The 23592-nt window shown below is 44.9% G+C and overlaps 1 protein-coding gene and 1 pseudogene across 2 annotated transcripts; one reads left to right on the top strand and one right to left on the bottom strand.

Moving 5' to 3' along the window:
* Positions 1–1729: 1729 nt before the first annotated feature.
* On the bottom strand, positions 1730–16856 carry KLF17 (KLF transcription factor 17). Of its 2 annotated transcripts, XM_055347131.2 has the most exons (5): positions 16597–16699; positions 9199–9383; positions 5407–6250; positions 4847–5091; positions 1730–2362 (listed from the first exon to the last, which is right to left on the bottom strand). In XM_055347131.2, the coding sequence occupies exons 3-4, from the start codon at positions 6218–6220 to the stop codon at positions 4847–4849; spliced, it is 1059 nt and encodes a 352-aa protein (XP_055203106.1). In that variant the 5' UTR covers positions 6221–6250; positions 9199–9383; positions 16597–16699; the 3' UTR covers positions 1730–2362. The 2 variants fall into 2 exon arrangements, with proteins under 2 accessions (XP_055203106.1, XP_004025708.2); XM_004025659.5 differs by lacking the exon at positions 9199–9383 and having other exon boundaries at positions 16597–16856.
* On the top strand, positions 13065–15373 carry LOC109028175 (small nuclear ribonucleoprotein Sm D1-like; annotated as a pseudogene).
* Positions 16857–23592: the final 6736 nt, after the last annotated feature.

Raw genomic sequence — 23592 nt, forward strand, 5'->3', positions numbered from 1 at the left:
AGATGTGGTGAGCCGAGACTGTGCCATTGCACTCCAGCCTGGGCGACAGAGCAAGACTCTGTCTCAAAAAAAAAAAAAAAAAAGGAAAGAAAAAAGAACGAAAAAAACGAACAGGGCAGCAGTAACCTGAGGGACAATATCAAGTGCTCCATCATATAGGCAGACTGTGTGTCAGAAATAGAAGGTGGAGGAGAACCCCAAAATTTGACAAAACAATGCCCAAAATTTTTCCAAATTTTATTAAGACTACTAAACATTTAGACTGAAAAAGTTTGATGAATCCTAAACAGAATAAAGGTAAGTTCAAAACCATACAAAACCGATCACTATATTTAAGAACAGATACATTATGTGGTAAAAACAATAAATAGCTAAGACAAGATTAATCAAAATTCAGTATAGTGGTTACCTCTGCAAAGAAGGATGGGGAATTCAAAGCTTTAAATGTACTAGTAGATCACTTTCCCTTCTTTTTCTTTTAATTTTATTTTTTACAGAGACAAGGTCACGCTGGTCTCAAACTCCTGGCCTCAAGTTATCCTAAGTATTTTTATCATTTTTTATTTTTTTTTCCTTTTTTTTGACCTTCCTGAGTGCATTTATTATTAAATTGGATATATACAAAATATTTTTTGCAGGTATGATAGATATCACAATCAATGGAAAACGAATCAAGTTCATCCATTCTTCTTCTGTGTTACTTATAACACAAGTCAGGAACCTGGAAGTCACCCTTGGCCTCGCCCTCACCTAACAAATCCAGTTAACTATCACTTTCCTACTTCTGCCTACCTCCACTCTCACACCCTAGCCAAAGCCACCTTGACTCTCACCTGAAATACTGCTATGTCCCTTCCTCTCCCTTACATCCTTGCTCTAATCTAATCTCCATGTTGCAGCCCAAGAAAACACTTACCCTTATCTCTCCATCTTGAATCTATCGCACCATCCCCTTTACTATCAGAAGCAAGAGTGACAAGTAAATTCCTCAAGACACCTTATAGCCAGGAAATGGCAGAGGCAGGATTCAAAATCTACTAGAGTCCACAGGTCTTTTTTGTTTTGACTGTTTTGAGATAGAGTCTCGCTCAGTCACCCAGGCTGGAGTGCAATGGTGAGATCTGAGCTCACTGCAACCTCCGCCTCCTGGGTTCAAGCGATTCTCCCGTCAGTCTCCCGAGTAGCTAGGATTACGGTACTCGCCATATGCCAGGCTAATTTTTGTATTTTTTGTAGAGATGGGGTTTCACCATGTTGGCCAGGCTGATCTCGAATCTCTAACCTCAAATGATCCGCCTGCCTCGGCCTCCAAAAGTGCTGGGATTACAGGCGTGAGCCACCGCGCCGGGCCCAATTTGTGCACTTCTAGTAACATCCCTTCTCTGCTAGATTGTGACCTCCACAAGAGCAAGAGCCTGTTTTGCCCACCGTTGTAGTGCACATCATACACCCTTGATCACTCTGGTCCTCTCCACGTCCACTTCTTGGTGACAATGCTAGGTCACCAAGCAGACCTCTCATCCTACATTCCAACAACAAGCCATCTGGTTTGCTGACCCTACCCATGAGGCTGTGTGCGAGCCAGGTGGGCTGGGGAACAGAGACCAGCCCTGGCCCAGTGAACCCGAGATGGCCTGCTCCATGGAAGGGATCTGGTGCCCTGGTAGAAAGACACTTTGAGTACCCAAGACTTCAATCCCTGGGGCTAGTGAATGGGTCATAAATGAGCCACTTCTGCCCCTGTTCTTTTAATCATGTCCATTCCCCTCACATAGGAGCTTGGATGAAGGGCACCTGGATGTCCATCCCAGGTATACTGGGGCCACTAGTAACACAGACAAAGGCAGCGAAGTAGGACAAGGTCAGGGTAGGGGTGAGAGGGCAGGGGCAGGCACAGCCAAGGCTGTGGGGCTTCCCCAGAGGCCCAGATAGGCTTGAGCCTGCAGAGGACCGGCTTCTCTTCTTGGCAGCACTGGGCACATTCATCAATGTTGTCTATGATCTTTCTGCTCTGCAGAGGCAGGGTGCCTTCATGCACTTCTGAACCCTTACTGTCCATGCCATAGTTTCCAGAAGATAGACATGTCCAACGGTATATGTCCAAGAAATGTGAGGTGCAGCCAGCCCCCATGAGTCCTTCGGGTCTGATGGAGGCACCTCCTTGAGAAGTCATTCTTCCCTGACACATCCTTTAGTTAACTCCATGCTCCTCACCATGGGTCTCCACAGCCTTGGTGCGCTCAGTATTGTAGGCTCAAAAAACATTTTTCTGAATGAATGTAGAACTTGAAGACTGCCTCTCCTCTGAACAGTTGCCACGTCCAGTGCTCTCAGCCTGGAATCCTCTTCCTTCTTCATTCACCTGTTCAGTTTATTTCAAAATTTGAGGGATTACTAAGTGTTACACTCTTACTGGGCCCAGGGATTACCTCCTCCAGAAAGCCTTTCTGACCCTTCCATTAGGGGCTCCTCTTCCCTATGGCTACTGTACCGAGGTGGACCTCTGAGCCCCCAGATCAAGACGGTCCCTTGAGCACAGAAACCAGCTCTGATTCATCTCTCTGTGCTTGGCACCAGCCTGGTTCAGGAAACACCCATAGAAGGCACCATCTTCTTAGGGAAGAGACCACCTCTGGGGCAGACAGATCCTGGCTGGGATTCTAGATCTGCACTTGATAGCTTGGCCAAGTTCCTTTCTCTCTATCAATTTGCTGGAGTAAAACAGCCTGCCGAGTCTAAATTTGAGGTTCTAAACTACCTGGCTGGTTTGCCAAGATAGTCATTATCCCCTTAACCCCAAGGGAGAGCAGGGAAAGATAGGCCACTTAATATCTGGTGCTTTGTAGTCCAGGGACCTAAGGAAGGTGGGAGGAGAAGAAGTTACAGTGAGATTCATCTTTATCTGCCCCAGGCTTAGGTCCTCCTCTCCCTCCTAGTCCTCAGTTATCTAGAATACAGAGCCTGAAAACAAGAACTAAGTACTGGTGTTTTATTTGGAGAGGTGCAAACCCAAGGCATTGGAAGTGAGAAAATGGAAGAAAGGCGGGAAAGAATGGGAAGTAACGTAAGGTGATGTATTTAATAGGCTGGGGTGGGCACTACTTCACGACAAGCCTTGCAGAGGTCACAGTAGTTCTGTCCACTGGCTACTTGGGAGATCTCCCCATTGATGGTACTGTTTTGGAGAGTTGGTGCCATGCAGCAATTTATGAAAGGCAGGGGAAAAGGGGGAATTGATCTGCCTGAGTCTCACCTATCTCCCATTTTCCACTAGTCAAAAAAAAAATTTTTTTTTTGAGATGGAGTCTTGCTGTCGCCCAGGCTGGAGTGCAATGGCACAATCTTGGCTCACCGCAACCCCTACCTCCCGGGTTCAAGCCATTCTCCTGCCTCAGCCTCTCGAATAACTGGGATTACAGGCACACACCACCATGCCTAGCTAATTTTTGTATTTTTTGTAGAGACAGGGTTTCACCATATTAGCCAGGCTAGTCTCAAACTCCTGACCTTGTGATCCACCCGCCTCAGCCTCCCAAAGTATTGGGATTACAGGCATGAGCCACTGCGCCCGGCCTCAAATTTTATCCCATAAATATTAACTCCCAGCCAGATGCCATGGCTTATGCTTGTAATCCCAGCATTTTGGGAAGCTGAGGTGGGCAGACTACTTGAGGCCAGGAGTTTGAGATTAGCCCGGCCAACATGGTGAAACCCCGTCTCTACAAAAAATACAAAAATTAGCCGGGTGTGGTGGTGCATGCCTGTAATTCCAGCTATTCAGGAGGCTGAAGCAGGAGAATCGTTCGAACCCGGGAGGCAGAGGTTGCAGTGAGCTGAGATCACACCACTGTACTCCAGCCATGGTGGCAGAGCAAGACTCTGTCTCAAATAAATAAATTTCCCCACACTTCTAAGTTTGCTAGCAGCAACTTGGGATGCCAGATCCCATGCCCTATGCTAGGGCATTCCATCCAAGTCTGTAAAGTGGTGGGAAGAAACAGAAACTCTGGGTACATGGCCAGTGAGTGCCAGGGAGAATGATGCAGTATATGTGCCACGTCCAATACAGTCCAAAACTAGTTTTTTCATTTTCTGGAAGAAACAAAGCATAGTGATCCAAGAACTTTCTCAAGGTCACATGGAAATTAAGTGGCAAATTCAGGATTTGAAAATAGTCTGGCTCTGGAAACTGGATTTTATGTAGCAAGCAAAGGAGTCACTAAAGGGTTTTAAGCTGGGGAGCGACAAGAAATAAAGAGCATTTTAATGAAGCTCCCAGTTTCTACTGTGCTCCACATTTGCAGCTGACTAAACTCCAGCAGAAGCAGGTGGCCCCAGAGAGGTTAAGGGCATCTGAGACAGGGTTTGAGGAGTCTCTGGCTCCAGAGCTCCGTGTAGGCTTCAACACTGACCCATAATCTTCCTGTCTTCATCTAATCCTACACCTACCAAAGAGAACTGGTCAGAGGCAGGTAGGATCTGTGTAGAAAAGCCAGAATGAGGCCGGCCGCGGTGGCTCACGCCTGTAATCCCAGCACTTTGGGAGGCCAGGGTGGGCGGATCATGAGGTCAGGAGATCGAGACCATCCTGGCTAACACAGTGAAACCCCATCTCTACTAAAAATACAAAAAATTACCCGGGCCTGGTGGCACCCGGGCCTGGTGGCACATGCCTGTAGTCCCAGCTACTCAGGAGGCGGAGGCAGGAAAATCACTTGAACCTGGGAGGTGGAGGGTGCAGTGAACCGAATCGCGCCACTGCACTCCAGCCTGGGAGACAGAGTGAGACTCTGTCTCAAAAAAATAAAAAGGAAAAGAAAACCCAGAATGAGGAGAGGAGACTGACCTAAGGACCAGCAGCAGGAGGACTGTCCTGCTCTCCATTGTTGTTGTTGGCCTGTGGGTCTGAGGGTCCCGGCCGATGAGTCTTCTGGTGTTGCTTGAGATGGTCAGACCTCATGAACTCCCGGCTGCACTGATCACATTTATATGGTCGATATCTGGTGTGTACCCGCATATGTCGTCTAAGCTCATCAGAACGGAAGAAAGACCATGAACAACTTTCCCAGTTGCAAGAATACGGCCTCTCACCTGGGAATGACAAGGGAGAGATGGAATTTAGAATACAGTAGGAAGGAAGGGGTCTGACTCTGTAAGGCAGAGCAGTCCAGGTTCAGGATTCAAAAGGGAAAGTCCAGGGAACCAGGGAGGGGCAACACAATCAGGAGCGCCCGCCCCAGTCATCTTGGCACAGTCCTCCTGTATGGCAAGTCAGGGGGCCAGTCTAGCTTAGTTCCAAGCTTGGAAGATGAAAGGCTCATCCCAAACAATTACCCACCAGTGGCCCAGGACAAATCTAAAGCCCAGAGACTCCTCTATCCCCACCCCACCTGACACCTCCTTCACCTGTGTGCTTGCGCTGGTGGCTCACGAGGTGGGAGCGTTTGGTATAAGCTTTTCCGCAGTTCTCGTAGTCGCAGCAGTAAGGCCTTGCCTCTGAGGAGCCCCCTCTACCAGTCCCTTTCTGAGGCCTGGAGTTCTTCTCTGCTGTCTGTGGAGCAGGTCTGGGCTGCTCCGGTAGAAATGGGCCTTCTTGAGAGTCTGGCTGACTGACAAGAGAGTCCTGAGATCCTAAAACCAGCAATGACTGGGACTCAGCTGGGGGCATCCCAAGGTCATGGGCATCTTGCGGGGGCAACATCTGAGCCATGGAGGGGAGCACTGCCTGGGCCTCAGTGGAAGGCACAGTCGGGCCCAACAATGTTTCATCAGAAGGTACTGTCGAGAGGCCAGGGTAAGGCACTGGAGGGTTCCCAGTGTGGGACATCACTGGGATTCCAGTGGAAGCCGAGACTGGCAGCCCATTGGGGGGCATCCTTAGATTCCCACTGAAGGGCCTGGCCACCCTTGGAATATTGGGCTCTCCTACGGGCATTAGTTGGGGCCCACTGAAAATCGTCATCTCTTGCTGAGGGGGAGACACTCTCTGACAGTAAATCATCTGGGAAGGAGTGAGAGTCGCTTGGGGGCAGTAGCTCATACCACGCTCAGGCAGTGGCATACTGAACTGTGGCCCCCCTTCATTCACATTCTGCCCCGGCGCCTCAACAGACACCAAAGGGGACCCCAGCATCTCTGCGCTGTGAGGAAAGTGCTGAATGCTTGGTAGGCCTTGGTTCCAAGAGGTGTGCACTCTAGAGCTTCCAGAAGATGAAGACATGTTCAAGATGGGCGCTGAGTTCTCGTTATCCTTGGGGAAAAAGAGTCAGGTGATTTTTGCTCAAATTCCAGTTCCACATGTTCCTCCTCTTCATCCCCAGACCCCATCCTAATCCAGCCCTCTATTTCCATCTCTTGCTTGAATTATCCTGCCTCCAGACCATTTCCCAGCTTGGGTTTTCTAACATGCGGTCTGGCTGATACAAGCCCCATGGAAGCCTAAATGTAACTCATGCCACCTTCCCTTGGACATGTTTTTGGTTTTTATTTCACACAAAGCAACAAAGAGAGCAAATAAAACAGTCCCTAACCTACACCTTCAGCAAAACTGAGAAAATGTTCAAACTCCAGTTTTTTTTTTTCTTTTTATTGAGACGGAGTTTCGCTCTTGTTGCCCAGGCTGGAGTGCAATGGCGCGATCTCGGCTCACCGCAACCTGTCTCCCGGGCTCAAGTGATTCTCCTGCCTCAGCCTCCTGAGTAGCTGGGATTACAGGCATGCACCACCATGCCCGGCTAATTTTGTATTTTTAGTAGAGACAGGGTTTCTCCATGTTCGTCAGGCTGGTCTTGAGCTCCTGACCTCAGGTGATCCGCCCACCTTAGCCTCCCAAAGTGCTGGGATTACAGGCGTGAGCCACCGCGCCCAGCCCAAACTCCAAATTATACATAAGTGTGAAAGTGAAAGAACATCCTAAACCAGCAGAACGGGTGCAGAAAGCCACAGAGATAGAAGGAATTGAGGCTGCAGATGGGTCTTGGCTTTGGCAAAACTTAGACATCATCTGCAAATATTTACAGTGTCTGCCCTGAGTGGGAACTGCCTGGGCAGGTCTGAGATCAAGCACTGGAGGAGAGATGGGGAAAAGGCAGATGTGAAAAAAACACTTCTTAAAAAAAGGGATGGGGGTTGTCTGGAAGTCAGGGGCAGTATCCCTTAATGACTGACTTGCATGAAGGGTAAGAAAGAGATTGGTGGTAGAAGGTCTTAAAATAGGATAGAAGCCAAGAACCATATTTTAAAAAACTGTCAGTAGGCCAGGCACAGTGGCTCACAACTATGTAATCCCAGCACTTTGGGAGGCCGAGGCAGGTGGATTGCTTGAGCTCAGAAATTTCAAAAAGAAAAACAAAATCAGCTGGGTGTGGTGGCGTGTGCTTGTAGTCTCAGCTACTTGGGAGGCTGAGGCAGGAGAATCACTTGAGTCCAGGAGGCAGAGGTTGCAGTAAGCTGAGATTGTGCCATTGCACTCCAGCCTCTGCTGACAGAGTGAGACTCTGTCTCAAGACAACAGCAACAAAAAAGTCCATTACTGTAGCAATAGAAGAGGAAGCTCTTGAGTTGAGAAACGAATAAAGCTATCCTATTATCTCCTATTCACTCTTCAATTGGGATGGTCCAGAGAAGAACAATCCATTCAAATATGACAACCAAAAGAGAAGTTTAAAATACAATATCCATACAAGACACTAAACCATCAAGACAGAAATTGAAGATTGCAATAAAAAAAAAAAGTCACCAGAAAATTGTTGCTACAAATCAAGGGAAAATGTAACAACAATCAAACACAAGAAAGAAAAGATAAGAGAAGAAAGAAAAGAGAAGAAAGAAAGAAAAGAAAAGAAAGAAAGAAAGAAAGAAAGAAAGAAAGAAAGAAAGAAAGAAAAGAAAGGAAAGAAAGAAATTAAGGAAAGAAAGAAAGAAAGAAAGAAAAGAAAGAAAGGAAAGAAAGAAATTAAGGAAAGAAAGAAAGAAAGAAAAAAAGAAAGAAAGAAAGAGGGAAAGATCCACCGAGGTGGGCGGATCACTTGAGGTCAGGAGTTCAAGGAAGGAAGGAAGGAGGGAGGGAGGGAGGGAAGGAAGGAAGGAAGGAAGGAAAAACTTGAAGCAATTACAACTTTTGCAGCAGTTATAGGAACATCACAGGACAGAAATAGGGAAATTCAAAAAAGTTACATCCAGACAACAGGATGGGGTTATATTAGAGAGTAGGGAATGGGGAAAGATAAGAAAGGGACACTGGATAGGCTTCTATTTCTTGACCTGAGTGACAGTTTCACAGGTTTTACTTTGTAACAAACAGTTCATTACTTTGTAGAAGCTGTACTTACATTCACTTTTCTTTTTGAGTGTCATTTTTAGCAACATGGTTTAAAATAAGTTAGTATTGCTAGGCACAGTGGCTCATGCCTATGATCCTAGCTCTTTGGGAGGCCCAGGTGGAAGGATCTCTTGAGTCCAGGAGTTCAAGACCAGCCTGAGCAACATAGGGAATCCTCATCTCTACAAAGAATTAAAAAAAAAAAAAAACAAGCCAGGCATGGTAGCATGCGCCTGTGGTCCCAGCCACTCAGGAGGCTGAAGTGGAAAGGATCACTTGAGCCTGGGAAGTCAAAGCTGCAGCGAGCTGTGATCGCATCACTGCTGTCCAGCCTGGGTGACAGAGTGAGACCCCATCTCAAAATAAATAATAATAATGCTAAATTTAAATAGGAAATATTCTATACAAATTCACAAGGTAAAAAATATATATATTTTTTCTAGCTCTGTCCAGTAAAATAGCCTATCGAAGCATTTGTGACTCTAATAACAACGTGTGCCTCTAGGGCCTAGACTTGTCTCTAATTCTATTCCTTGCTAAAAGTTAGACCAAGAATTTCCTGACTCCAAGACTGGGAAAAGGAAGGTTTAAGAGCCTGGTACATTTCGTGCCAGAAAATAAGGGAGCTTTCAAAGATTAGGACTGGGTCAAAAGGAGACAGGAGGTGACATCAAGGAAGATAGCAGGGTAGGAAGCACCAGGAACCTGTATCCTCAGCAAGGTAACTATCACACTGGCAGCATTTGTCTGTTATAAGTTTTTTGGAACAATGAAGGGTATTAAAGGCTTGTAACTTCCAAAGGAAGGCTTTGAAAGTAAATTGCAGTTAATTTTGGTCAACCTAAATTCTTAGGTAGGTAGTAGCTACCGATACACACCCCATGTTCCTGGAGCAACTTGCATGCAGCTTGCAGGAGCCAGAGTGGGCAATGAAAACCTTGTCCTTGGCTGGGTGCGGTGGCTCACGCCTGTAATCCCAGCACTTTGGGAGGCCGAGGCGGGTGGATCACAAGGTCAGAAGATCGAGACCATCCCAGCTAACATGGTGAGACCCATGTCTCCACTAAAAATACAAAAAAATTAGCCGGGCGTGCTGGTGGACGCCTGTGGTCCCAGCTACTCGGGAGGCTGAGGCAGGAGAATGGTGTGAACCCGGGAGGCAGAGCTTGCAGTGAGCCAAGATCATGCCACTGCACTCCAGCCTGGGCGACACAGCAAGACTCTGTCTCAAAAAAAAAAAACAAAAAAAAACAAAAACAAAACAAAAGAAACCTTGTCCTCCAACTATTAGGGAATCTATATCCTGATTGTTATTTGCTGTTTCTGATTATGAGGTGCAGACAGAGGTTGGCAGCCATTATGGCAACTCAACACCCAATGTTACAACCCCCTCCCCTTCCCACTGAAGAGACTTCCAGATATGAATACAAATATCCAAGAAGCTCAACAAAATTCAAGTAGGATAAACTCACAGACCTATACCAAGAAACATTATAATAAAACGGTTGAGGCTGGGTGCGGTGGCTCACGCCTGTAATTCCAACACTTTGGGAGGCTGAAGCAGGTGGATCTCTTGAGGTCAGAAGTTCAAGGCCAGCCTGGCCAACATAGTGAAACCCCGTCTCAACTAAAAATACAAAAATTAGCCAGATGTGGTGGCGGGCACCTGTAATCCCAGCTACTCAGGAGGCTGAGGCATGAGAATTGCTTGAATCCAGAGGTTGCAGTGAGCCAAGATCGCACTATTGCATTCCAGAGAGTGAGACCCCGTCTCAAAAATAAAAAATAAAACTGTCGAAAGCCCAAGACAAAGAGAGAATCTTGAAAATAGCAAGAGAAGTGACTCATCGCTTATAGGGGATCCCACAAATTACCAGTAGCTTTCATCAAAAACCTTGGACACTAAAAGACCATGGGTTGATATATTCAAGGTACTAAAGGAAAAATAACTATTAACCATCCTATATACGGCAAAACTGTCTTTGCAAAATGAGGAAGAAATTAGACATTCCCAGGTAGACAAAAGCTGAGAGATCATTACCACTAGACATGTCCTGCAAGAAATGCTAATGGCAGTCCTTAAGGTTGAAATGAAATGACACTAGATAGTAGCTTGAAGCCAAGTGAAGAAATCTGTCATAAGAAAAATTTCTGATAAGGGTAAATATATGGACAATTGTAAAAGTGAGTATTATTTTAACTTTGATATATAACTCCACTTTTTGTTTTCTACATGATTTAAAAGAATGTATAAAATTTATACTTTTATTTTTTGACATACGATGCATAAAAATGTAATTTTGTGAGATCAGTAACTGAAAAGAGGTGGGAATGGAGCTATATAGAAGCAGTTTTTATGTGCTATTGAAGTTAATCTGGTATAAATTCAAATTAGAATGTTATAAACTAGGATGTCAAATGTAATCCCCATGGCAACCACAAAGGACATAGCTAGAGAATACATACAAAAGGGGCCAGGCACAGCAGCTCACACCTGTAATCCCAGCACTTTGGGAGACCGAGGTGGGTGGATCACTTGAGGTCAGGAGTTCGAGACCAGCCTGGCCAACATGGTAAAACCCCGTCTCTACTAAAAATACAAAAAATTAGCCGGGCGAGGTGGCGGGCGCCTGTAGTCCCACCTACTCGGGAGGCTGAGGCAGGAGAATGGCGTGAACCCCAGGGGCGGAGCCTGCAGTGAGCCGAGATCGTGCCACTGCACTCCAGCCTGGGCGACAGTGAGACTCCATCTCAAAAAAAAAAAAAAAAAATTAGCCAAGTGTGGTGGCACGTGCCTGTAGTCCTAGCTACTCAGAGGCTGAGGCAGGAGAATCACTTGAACCCAGGAGGTGGAGGTTGCAGTCAGCTGAGATCCAGCCACTGCACTCCAGCCTGGGCAACACAGCGAGACTCTGTCTCAAAAAAAAAAAGAATATATACAAAAGGAAATTGTGTTTTAAGGAAATGTATTTTCACTACAAAAAAAAAAACAAATCAAACAAAAAGACAATGCTGGAAATGAGGAAAAGAATGGCAGAATTAAATCATTCCTTGAAAGTAAAATACTTTGGAAAGTAAATGGATAATACTTTCCAAAAGACAATTTGGCAGAATGGATTAAAAACATGATCCAAATATATGCTGTATATATATTTAGATCCAAACACCGCAATAAACCAACTAGATCTAACAGACATACACAGAACACTCCACTCAACAATAGAATATCCATTCTTTGAAAGTGTTCATGGGACATTCTTCAGAAGACCATATAGTAGATCACAAATTAAGTCTCAATAGATTTCAAAATAAACTTTTCTCTTGCTGCTTTTAGAAAAAAAGCAAAAAAAAAAAAAAAAAGGTATCATACAAAGTATCTTCTCTGACCCACAACCAGATAAACTAGAAAATTTACAAATCTGTGTGGAAATTAAACGGCACTCTCTGAAACAATCAATGGGTCAAATAAAAAAATCACAATGAAAATTAGAAAATAGAGACCAATAAAAATGAAAACATAACTATCAAAACTAATGGGATACAGCAAAAGCAGTCATAAGGGGAAAACCTACTGGTTTAAATGCTTTCAGTAAAAAAGATCTCAAACCAACAACCTAACTTTATACCTTAAGGAACTAGAAAAATACACTAAACCCCAAACCAGCAGAAGAAAGGAATGAAAAAAATCAATGAAGCTAAAAGTTCTTAGGAAAGATTAACAACATTGCCAAACACTTAGCTAGATCAACTAAGGGAAAAGAAAAGACTCAAATGACTGAACATGAGAAATGAAATCGGGGACATTATTACCAATTTTACAGAAATAAAAAGGATTATAATACAACATTATGAAAAATCGCACACCAACAAATTGGATAACCTGGATAAAATGGACAAATTCCTAGAAACACAAAACCTATCAAGACTGTTACAGGCTGAGCATTTTGAGACTATGAAGCAGGTGGGTCGCTTGAGGCCAGGAGTTTGAGACCAGCCAGGGCAACATGGTGAGACCCCCATTTCTACAAAAAAAAAACCTAAAAATTGCCAGGTATAGAGGCAAGTGTCTGTAGTCCCAGCTACTCCAGAGGCTGAGATGTGAGTGGTGTGATCAATCATGGGTCATTTTGGGCTGGAATACAGTGGTATGATCATGGCTCACTGCAGCCTCATGTGACAAAAGCTCAGCTCTTATCCTAACTTTGAACATTGCTAATAGAAGTGAATAAATTAAGCATTTATTCTGCCTCTAAAAGAAAAAAAAATTCAAAATTACCAAATGATTGCAGTTAAATATTACTTCCTACTTTACAGAAGAATACAAACTAATAAATGTAGAATGAATGGTGGAATTAGAAAATTTATTTTGCTGCCAGGTGCAGTGGCTCATGCCTGTAATTCTAGTACTTTGGGAGGCCGAGGGGGGTGGATCACTTGAGGTCAGGAGTTCAAGACCAGCCTGGCCAACATGGCAAAACCCTGTCTCTACTAAAAATACAAAAAAGTAGCCGGGCGTGGTGGTGCATGCCTGTAATCCCAGCTACTCGGGAGGCTGAGGCATGAGAATCGCTTGAATTTGGGAGGCAGAAGTTACAGCAGTGAGCCAAGGTCGTGCCACTGCACTCCAGCCTGGGGGAGAGAGTGAGACTCTATCTCAAAAAAAAAAAACCCAAAACGGCCATTCGTACTGCAGTCGGTCAGTATTCGGTTGTTGGATTCAGTGTGCTATCGGACCCCAAGGGTGATGGCACCGCTAGGATGAAGCTCGTGAGATTTTTGATGAAATTGAGTCAAGAAACTGTAACCATTGCATTGAAGAACAGAACACAGGTCCATGGAACAATCACAGGTGCGGATGTCAGCATGAATACACATCTTAAAGCTGTGAAAATGACCCTGAAGAACAGAGAACCTGTACAGCTGGAAATGCTGAGTATTCGAGGAAATAACATTCTGTATTTTATTCTACTAGACAGTTTACCTCTGGATACACTACTTGTGGATGTTGAACCTAAGGTGAAATCTAAGAAAAGGGAAGCTGTTGCAGGAAGAGGCAGAGGCAGAGAAAAGAGGAAGAGGACGTGGCCGTGGCAGAGGAAGAGGGGGTCCTAGGCGATGTCTCTCAAGATTACTGTTTCAAAGTCATACGGGATTTGGGATATTTTTTGTACAGGTTGTGTTTATGTCAGTTTTTAATAAACATAAAAGTGGGACAAAAAATGAAAAAAGGAAAAGAAATAAAGGAAAAGGAAATTTATTTTGCCATCCCTAAGGAAATTTAATTGAGGAAAAATTTAAATTTGGTGTTAAAACCAGTAGGTGAATGGCTGGTAGGGAACTGGACATTGGATACACACAAGGCAGAATCACACAGATTACTTTCTGACCACAAGGTAAATTTCTATAGAGAGATCAATGAGGCTTTTCGCTACCTTAATACAAGTATCACCAAATGGTAGCCAGATGTGTCTCCTGATGTAATGCAAGATGAAACCTACCATACACATGAGGCATTCTTGCCAAAAATCTTGAATCCAGTTAAGCTGTAAGATCTAATCATAACTTAAAGGTAACACAAGTGATAGAAGATAAAGCTAAATGTTATCATGAGGAAGCAATCTGATATATCTGAAAGGAACGTTCTATAAGACAAAAGTTAGCATCATGAAAAACTGAATCCCAATCATGAAAAAATAAAACTATTCTAATTTCAGAGACTCAAGGGACATAATCACCAGATACAGTGTATGGTCTTAAATTCCGGTTTGGACGTACCAGCTACGAAGTACATTTTAGGAATAGCTAGGGGCATTTGAATAAGGCTTGCATCTAAGATAATTTAAAGGAATTATCGGCTGGGCGTGGCAGCTCATGCCTGTAATCCCACCTCTTTGGGAGGCTGAGGCGGGTAGATCATTTGAGGGCAGAAGATTGAGACCAGCCTGACAAACATAGCAAAATCCTGCTACTAAAATTACAAAAAATTAGCTGGGCGGAGTGGCACACGCCTGTAATCCCAGCTACTTGGGAGGCTGAGGCACGAGAATTGCTTGAACCTGGGAAGCGGAGGTTTCAGTGAGCCGAGATGGTGCCACTGCACCCCAGCCTGGACAACAGCACCAAGACCCTGTCTCAAAAGAAAGTGTATATATATATACAATCTTGATACGTTTGATTATGTGGTTTTGGCTATAGAGAAAAATGTTCATTTTTAAAAAAAACTCTAGAAAAGTTAGGAAGATCTTGTTTTATTTTTTATTTAATTAATTTTAGAGACAGGATCTCACTATGTTGCCCAGGCTGCAGTGCAGTGGCTATGCCCAGGTGTGATCGTTGTGCACCACAGCCTAAAACTCCTGAGCTCAAACGAGCCTTCCGCTTCAGCCTCCTGGGCTGCTGGGACTACAGGTGTGAGCCACCATGCCCGGCCTTATCTGTTTTATTTACCACTATACGCTCAGCAACCAGCATAAGACAGACAAATAGGAACTAGGTAAATGACTATTGGGTGGGCACCTCTGGGGTGCTCAGCCTCTCCTCCCTAACTCTCAGCAATGGCCCTCTTGTTTTCCCAGTCCTTCATGGCAAATTAAGTTGTCTAAACATGCCTTCACCTCTACTTTGCCTTATGATTCTCCCAAATTTGCTCTGGCCTCCATCTCTCCACAGAACCAGCTTTCATAAAAGTCACCACTGATGACTTCCATCCCACTATGACGAAGCAGCACTTTCCAGACTCCTCGCTTGACCTCTCAGGAGCTTATACGACCACTGGCCACACCCTTCTTATAATGCTTGGCCTCTCTAACACGCATGGCCACACTTTCCAAGTTTTTCTCCTTCCCTTCTCTCAGACCCCCTCCTTCACAGTCTCTTTTGCAGATTTCCCTTTCTCTGCTCTCTCTGGGCAAGCTTCCCCATGCCAGTGGCTCTGTTTCTGTTTACAGTCCAACTATTCCTAAATCTGGAATATTTGCTCTGGTGAAGATGGCTCCTGAATTTTCCAGCTACCTATTGTTTGAGTCCTTTTGGATGGCCCACAGACTCTTCTAATGGACTATGGCCAAAATTCACTAGCATCTTTGCCCACCTCCCTCAAACAACAGATTAATCTTGTCCTTCTCATCCTTCACTCTCTCTCAGAAAATGTCACTATTGTCACCCAATTGTGCAATCAAGAAATCTGTTACTCTAGATGTCTCCCTCACCACCTAGGGACCAATGATTGTGGTCTCTGCCTCCAAAACATCTCCACAATCTATGATATATTTAGCTTCTCCATCTCCACTCTCACTTCTGTAGGTAGGCCGCCATTTGAATTCTCACCTGGATTATCACAAAAGCTTTCTAACTAAGTTGCCTTGAATCCAGCCCACATCCACCAGGGCACTCCTTTGAAAATGCAAATCTAATTGAGACAGATTATGTTTAAACTCATCAATGGCTTCCCACTGTTCTTGGAATAAACAAGCCCTGAATGATCTCAATGGTGTCCCTGGGGCCACCCTTCCACCACTGTCTAGGCCCTGGTCTTTCAGTTCCTCCTAAGAGGAAGCATGCAGCCTGTGGTCTCAGACCTGGAAACCTTTCACCCGACGGGTTCTTTAGTCCCAGAACAGAGTCTCAGCTGTCTCCTAAGCCTCCCAAATCGGGTCAAACACCTCTGGTATCTGCTCCCATGAGCCCCCGACTTCTTCTTCATGTAACGCTGTACAATTCCAATCATTCAGTTAACGATTTATTAATACAATTTTATATATATCTGTTTCATGGTAAATTCATCATTGTATTTCCAGGGCCTGGGAAAAGCCTACCACTTAGTAGGGCTCCAATTAACATTTTTGGGTTGTTTTTTTTTTTCCTGTTGTTTCCTGGTCACTTCCTAACTTGGTCTTTGCTGTCCTGCCTACTCAAGTCCCTCACCAGAAAGTTGCCTGGAACCCTCTTACCCCCTACGCGTCCAACACAAGCTCTACTGCTGGGCGAACATTGTTGGAATAAACGACGTATGATTTACACCCTCAAACTCACAACCCTCCCTTTCCAATTCCTCCCCAATCTCCCATCCCTCCCTTTGCAACCCCTCCCCAATCTCCCATCCCTCCCTTTGCAACCCCTCCCCAATCTCCCATTCCTTCCTTTGCCACCCCTCCCCTCGGATTTCTACCCCTCGGGTTTCTGCTTCCCTCCGCCTCACCTCTCCTCCAAGGCCTCCCCTCCCCGCTGCCCCCTAGCCTGGGCCCGCCCGGCCTGCCAGGGGCTGGCACCTGACTCACCTGGGCAGCCTGGTGCGCCGCCTGCCACCGGCTCAGCTCCCCAGCCTCCTGTTCCATCTCAGCCTGCGGTCGGCCGTACATGAAGACTGGGTGGGGTCTAGACTCTCTACTGAAGAGACAGGGAACTAGCCACCACGGCGTCGCAGGCGGGTATCGGTACATGGCCACGCCACAATCACCTTCTATTTACCTATTTACAGCTGCGCCAAGGGGCGGGGTCAGGCCCCACCCGTCCCGCCCTGCGCCGCCCTCGCAGCCCTGCCCCAGGCTGCCCACCCGCCCTCACCATGCCTCAACCAAGGCAGCCTCACGGACAGCCACTTCAGGCCTTGAACGCTTCTTAAAGGAATTTGGTCCGCCCACCCAACCGACCCATTCCACCCTTCAGTCTGAGCAACTGTTTCACCCAAGTGGGGACTGAGGACACCCAGGTCTCCAACTCCAGCCAGGAGGAGGCTGGAGAGAGAGGCAAGGCTGGGTGTAGGGCCTCTACCGATAGGAGAGCCTCCACCAGCACTCTGTCAGGTCGGGATCTTGCCATAAGCTTTGGAAGGGCTGGAGCTTTTCTGCTACAGTCTGTGCACCTCTGTCCCTTGTCTGTACGAACTGAAGACTGGGAGCTTCATGGCACAACCTGTTTATTCCGCATTGTTTACTGAGTGCCCCGTGTGTGTTGGGCACTGATCTCTGAACTAGGGGTAAAATGGTAAACAGGACAGAACAAAGTCCTTGCTGTCAATTTTCATCTTATATGGGAAGACAAGAAATGAGTAATAAAGTTGTTAACTATTATAATTTTAGGTGGTGGTGAGTGCTATGGAAAACCAAAACAGAAATGTGAGCTGAAAATGAAATGCCTGAAAGGAGCCAGCCATAGGAAGATTGAAGGGCTCTAAGGCAAGAAAGAGCCCAACGGTGCTAGAAGGAAATTGAAGGCAGGGTGACCACGGTGATACCACATGGACAGTGACACGAGCACAGAGGGATAGGGCCTTGAAGACCATAGAAAGGAATTTGGATTTTATTCTAAGTGTGGCGGGAAGCCACTGATGCTTTTAAACAGGAACTTGATGTGATCTGATATATGTTTTTAAAATAAACCATTTGGCTCCTTATGGATTATAAAGGGCCAGAGGGGTGCAGAGACACCAGTTAGAAATCTAAAGGAGATGAGGCTGGGCGCAGTGGTTCACGCCTGTAATGCCAGCACTTTGGGAGGCTGAGGCGGGCAGATCACTTGAGGTCAGGAGTTTGAGACCAGCCTGGCCAACATGGTGAAACCCCGTCTCTACTAAAAATAAAAAATTAGCCAGGCGTGGTGGCACGTGCCTGTAATCCCAGCTACTCAGGAGGCTGAGGCAGGAGAATCGCTTGAATCCGGGTGGTGGAGGTTACAGTGTGTCGAGATCGCGCCATTGCACTCCAGCCTGGGCAACAAGAGCGAAATTCCGTCTCAAAAAATAAAATAAAATAAAATAAAATAAAATAAATAAATCTAAAGGAGCTGTCCAAGAAAGAGATGTCAGTGTTTGGTCATGGAGGTGGTGCCCACCTGTAGTCCCAGCTACTCAGGAGGCTGAGGCGGGAGACCACTTGAGCCCAGGAGGTCTGGGCTGCAGTGTGCTGTGCTGATTGGGTGTCCACACTAAGTTCAGCATCAGTATGGTGAGCTCCCAGGAGTGGGGCACCACCAGGTTGCCTAAGGAGGGATGAACTGGCCCAGGTCAGAAATAGAGTAGGTCAAAACTCCTATGCTGATTGGTAATGGGATTACTACACCTGTGAATGGCCAGTGCACTCCAACCTTGGCAACATAGTGAGATCCCATCTCTAAAAAAAAAGAATGAAAAACAGAACTTGTAATGGATCAGAAGGGGGTAGGGAGGGAGGGAAAGAGGAATCAAAGAGGCTCCTAGATTATTGGCTTGAGCAACTGCATGATGATCGTGCCACTTGGTATATGGAAAGATAGGAAGAGGAGCAGATTTGGAGGCGACTGAAACAAGAATTCCATTTTAGACACTGATTTTGAGATGTCTATTAATTATGCTCAGAGAAGGTCAGGGCTGTAAATGTAAACTTGGGAGTTGTCAGCATAGAGATGGTAGTTATAAGGCCATTAGAGTGGATGCTATCAACACTGGAGATAGTTTGACAACAGGACAGAGGACAGAGCCTGGGGACTCCTACATTTAAGGTCCAGCAGAACAGCAAAGTCATCCAAAGAACCTGAGAGGTTGAAATAAACAGGTAAGTGACTACTGGATTTGGCAAGACGGAGGTCACTGGTGACTCTGACAAAACCAAGTGCAGTAGGAAGGAAGCCTGATTGCACTGGGCTGCCAAGGGAAGAGCAGTTGATGGAGTGGGACATTATCTCTAAACTCTAAACAAAGAAGTTTTGCTACGAATGAGAGCAGAAAAATGAGGTGGCAGTTAAGGGAGGGCATGTTATAGGCTGATGGGGATGCACCAAGGGAGAAACTGATACAGAAACAGAGGGCTCAATTATAAGAGCAAAGTCATGGATGAATCAAGAAAGGACAGGACCTGGAGTACCAATAGACAAGTGGGCCTTTAGTGAGAGCAGGGACATTTGCTCTATCATAACAAGTGGGGTAAGAAGGCTCTTATGTACCTTAGGGTCCCCAACTACTAGTATGGAGTGGGGCTGAGAGCAGGCCCTTGAGAAATGGTGGCTATGATTCTATGGCTAACAATGGCTCAGCTCTCAACTCCAGGATCACCTCCTCCTGGCGCCATCTCTGACTCCCATTTGATGCCTCTTTCAGTTCCCACATACCTAGTGTTTCTCCCAACTTGGCATTTAGGAGATATTTGTAGACTAGATCATGTTTGACCACACAGAGCAGATCATTTTTATACCCCCCTCCTCTAAAAATAAAATTATTTCCATAATTCAAATTTCATATTTTCAAATGATCATAAAATGAAACAAATCATAATAATGGCCAGAAAAAGGAAAGGCAAAAGTGAAAAATTTATTTGCCAAAATTTGTATGTATACTCACATCATAAAATAAACACATAAAATTAATATTATGGCTCCAAAAAATGAAAAAGGCACAACTATTTATTTCAATCATTTTCACATCTACCTGTTTAAGTTTTGATCCTTTCTTTACAATCTGATATACTCCCTTATGTAAATGATCATCCAGCAACCAACAAGCAAATTTTAATAAAACCAAAACATCTAAATAAGATACAATTTAGGCAATAATACTTAGGCTATAACATTTATTTCCTTTATTCATCTTTCATTTTAAAACCATTAACAAGTTTAAAGGAATAGGTTTTCATTTCAAAGGTAAATTTTTATTCAAATTCAGTAACATATTTCATGTACAAATTAAAAATTTGCACTTAACAAAAATGTTTTGCCTCTCAGTTTGCACTCTGTCCCACTGGTTTTTGTTGTTGTTTTTTGTTTTGTTTTGTTTTGTTTTGTTTGACACAGAGTCTCGCTCCATTGCCCAGGCTGGAGTGCAGTGGCGAGATCTCGGCTCACTGCAAGCTCCGCCTCCCGGGTTCACACCATTCTCCTGCCTCAGCCTCCCAAGTAGCTGTGACTACAGGCGCCTGCCACCACTCTTGGCTAATTTGTGTGTGTGTGTGTATTTTTAGTAGAGACGGGGTTTCACTGTGTTAGCCAGGATGGTCTGGATCTCCTGACATCATGATCCGCCCACCTCGGTCTCCCAAAGTGTTGGGATTACAGGCATGAGCCACCGCGCCTGGCCTGTCCCACTGTTTTAACACAAAAGTCCAACTGGTTACATAGAATGACAGAATTGAAAAAAGTCAAGCCCTGTTTGTCTTTGTCATCACTGACAGTAACTCATGATTGTTTATTCTGAATCTACAGTGTAAACTTGGATGTATCTAATACCACAGGGGTAGGAGATGTGACCCTTGCCTAAAGTGAGCTCCAAAGATGGGTATTGGTGTGACTATATAACCAAGCATTCTCCAAATGAACTTCCACATAGAATGCAATATTTATTAAAGGATCCTAATAAAAATGTGTTAGTGTGAAGTTTACATGTACAAATAAAATTCAGTATCTACAGCAATTATTTAGAACTTAAGCCAACAAAATATTTTTTAGGAGAGGAGTATTTCAACAGTATTTAAAAATCACTGGCACACAGCAATAATAAAAGGCAGACCAACTTTTAGTTGGATCTGTTATTGTTAAGCTCTTTATAGATATGCGCCCCTTCTAGCCTGCATGTGGACAGACTGCTACCACCGCCCACTTTAATATGCCAAGGGGCCCCAAGTCTTCTTGACCCTGCCAGGTGGCCCTGTATTATCTCTGCCTGGAATGCTCTTCCCCCCTTTCTTCATCTACTAACTCCATTTGTTTTACCAATATTTAATGAGTGTCTACTATAGGCTACTCTCCCTTGGGGTCACCTCCAGGAAGCCTTTGCTGCACCCCGACGTCCCATTTCCGTGCCCCATTCCCGGGAGTAGTATTTGGTTGAACTGCAAGGACTACTGGGAACTCATTTCCAAGTGACTACTGCAGTCGGGATATGCTTCGAACCATGCCATCTGTTTGAGATGAAGTCTGGACTCAAGGTCTGGGATTAAATTCCAGCCTGAGATTTTGAAATCTGTGATTTAATCTTCCTGATTCTCACTTGCTTCATTAGCAATCAGCACCTCAGAGGTTTAGTTTCCTGATTTATGAATGATCCCATTAACATCTTTATTGAATGCCTCAAAGCATATCAAAATAGGACAGAGCCAGCCCCACCTTTCAGCCTTTTAATTTGGAGCCAATTTTTGCATGGACATCTGGAATGCCTGGGGCTTGTAGGTCAGAGGAGTTTGCCCTGAGGTCCTGCCTCCTCCCCCAACCTTACAATGCACCCTATCCTCCCCTGACAGTCCATCCTGTAGACACACACCTAGGCCTGGGAATGACTCAGGGGCACGCATGCTGCCCACCGCACCGCCATTTTCCCTGTAACCTACCAGAACCCTTGTCATTCTTGGCTCCAGTCCTGGGTCCATGAGCTGTCCCCTGCAAAGCGCTGTGACTTGCTGTCTGTGGCAGCTCTGACTCCTGTATCTTTTACACACAGAACAGCAATATTAGCAAGCACCAGGCATTATAACAGGTACATCTCATGCTTTATCTTTTTTTGTGATTCAAAGAAAGGATTATCATATCCATTTTATATACATGGAAACTAATGCTGATGCGCAGAGACAAGTAGCCATCAAATCACAGGAAAGGTCATCCTCTAACCCATATGGTGCAGAATGACTCCAGAACTTGTTTCTCTGCCTGGAGTGTCCTTCCCAGTCGTCACTAATGCTTCCCCCACCCAACTCCTACCTGTCTTATGCCTTCCCTGATACCCAGGCTGGCCTAGGTGCCTCTTCTGCACTTGCGCTGCCCCGGGTTACCCATATCTTAGTACAGAGAACTGATTGAGTACAGAGAACTTAGTAGAGAACTACATCAGTAACTGTAGTTACTGATGATGTCATTATTACCTGTTTGCTTAAAAGAATCTTTTTCTGCCTTCTGCTGTCCTGCTCTAAGGACCACATATGTACATTCTGTTCTGTTGCCTCTCTTTGGTGCTACTCAAAGTGTGGTCTGTGGTTAACAATGGTTTGCAAATTTCACCAGTCTGCAACTGGATAGCTACAGAAATTGAAAGAAGCTGTCTTGAAATTTCTTGAACTCTTGGGCTCAAGGGATCCTCCCACTTCAGCCTCCCAAAATGCTGGGATTACAGGCATAAGCCACAGCACCCAGCCATGAAGTAATTTTTGAACAAATCAACTTTGAGGTTACCTATGAGAAATGGGAATGTCCAGGAAGCAGTTACATATATGAGCTAGAAGCTCAGGAAACAAAGTCTGGGCTGGAGTTATGGATTTCAGAATTGAAGCCATTAGAATGAACAAGAGCCCCTGAGATGTGGAATGAAAAGGGGAGCATCTAAGGACAAACCTCTGGGTACCTAGCACTGTGTCTGCCACATGGGAGATAATTAGGAACCCTTTGTCAAATGAAGAGGTAGATAGACATGAACATAAGTCTCTTTCATGCCCAGTCCAAGCTTTCCTTACTAACCCTATTTTACTCTTAAATTGCACAGCATTCAGATAGACACTGCTGGGGCTGGCAGTGGGGTAAGAAAGATGACCAGAAAAGGGAAGGCTGAAGGCCAGTAGCGGTGACTCACATCCATAATCCCAGCACTTTGCAAGGCCGAGGTGGGAGAATTGCTTGAGCCCAGGAGCTCCAGACCAGCCTGGGCAACAAAGCAAGACCCCGTCTCTTCAAAAATAAACAATAAAAATAGCCAGGCATGGTGGCAAGTGCCTGTAGTCCTAGTACTTGGGAGGCTAAGGTGGGAGGATTGCTTGAGCCTAGGAGTTCAAGGTTAAAGTGAGCTATGTTCATGCCACTGTACTCCAGCCTGGACAAAAAGAGTGAGACCCTGATGCTAAAAAATAAAAAAAGAAAATAAAAAAAAAGAAAGAAAAAGAAAACACTGGAGAGAGCTGGAGTAACCAGTCCTGAACCTGGAGGTTTGGTGGGAGATGAAGAGGAGGCTAGAAGAAAAAGTCAGAGCCAGGTTTTGAAGGTACAGGCTTAGACTTCATCGTAAATTATAGATAGATGCTCTCTGTTTCCTGACAGTGTAAAGAAGGTAAGGACAGAGGTACAAGTATTGCACCATTGTTTGTAATAGTAAAAGAAATTTGGAAACAACCTAACTACCTACTGACAGGAGAATAAATACATGTTGGTATGGTCAAACAATGGGAATCCAACTTCAATTAGAATGAATAAATTAAAATGTCATGTGTCATCATAAATCTCAAAAATGCAATCTGCTAAGTGTAATGTGGTATCCTGGGTAGGATCCTGGAAAAGGACATTAGTGGAAAAACTGGTGAAATCTGAATAAAGTCTATAGCTTAGTTAATAGTATT

The sequence above is a fragment of the Gorilla gorilla genome, chromosome 1 (genome assembly GCF_029281585.2).
Source record: "Gorilla gorilla gorilla isolate KB3781 chromosome 1, NHGRI_mGorGor1-v2.1_pri, whole genome shotgun sequence".
Lineage (NCBI taxonomy): Eukaryota > Metazoa > Chordata > Mammalia > Primates > Hominidae > Gorilla > Gorilla gorilla.

Coding starts and splice junctions, on each gene's coding strand:
- KLF17 (XM_004025659.5), bottom strand. CDS start 16,758: ATGTACCGATACCCGCCTGCGACGCCGTGGTGGCTAGTTCCCTGTCTC. Junction 6,251..16,596: donor CGGCGCACCAGGCTGCCCAG/GTGAGTCAGGTG, acceptor TTTTTCCCCAAG/GATAACGAGAACTCAGCGCC. Junction 5,092..5,406: donor CCACCAGCGCAAGCACACAG/GTGAAGGAGGTG, acceptor TGTCATTCCCAG/GTGAGAGGCCGTATTCTTGC.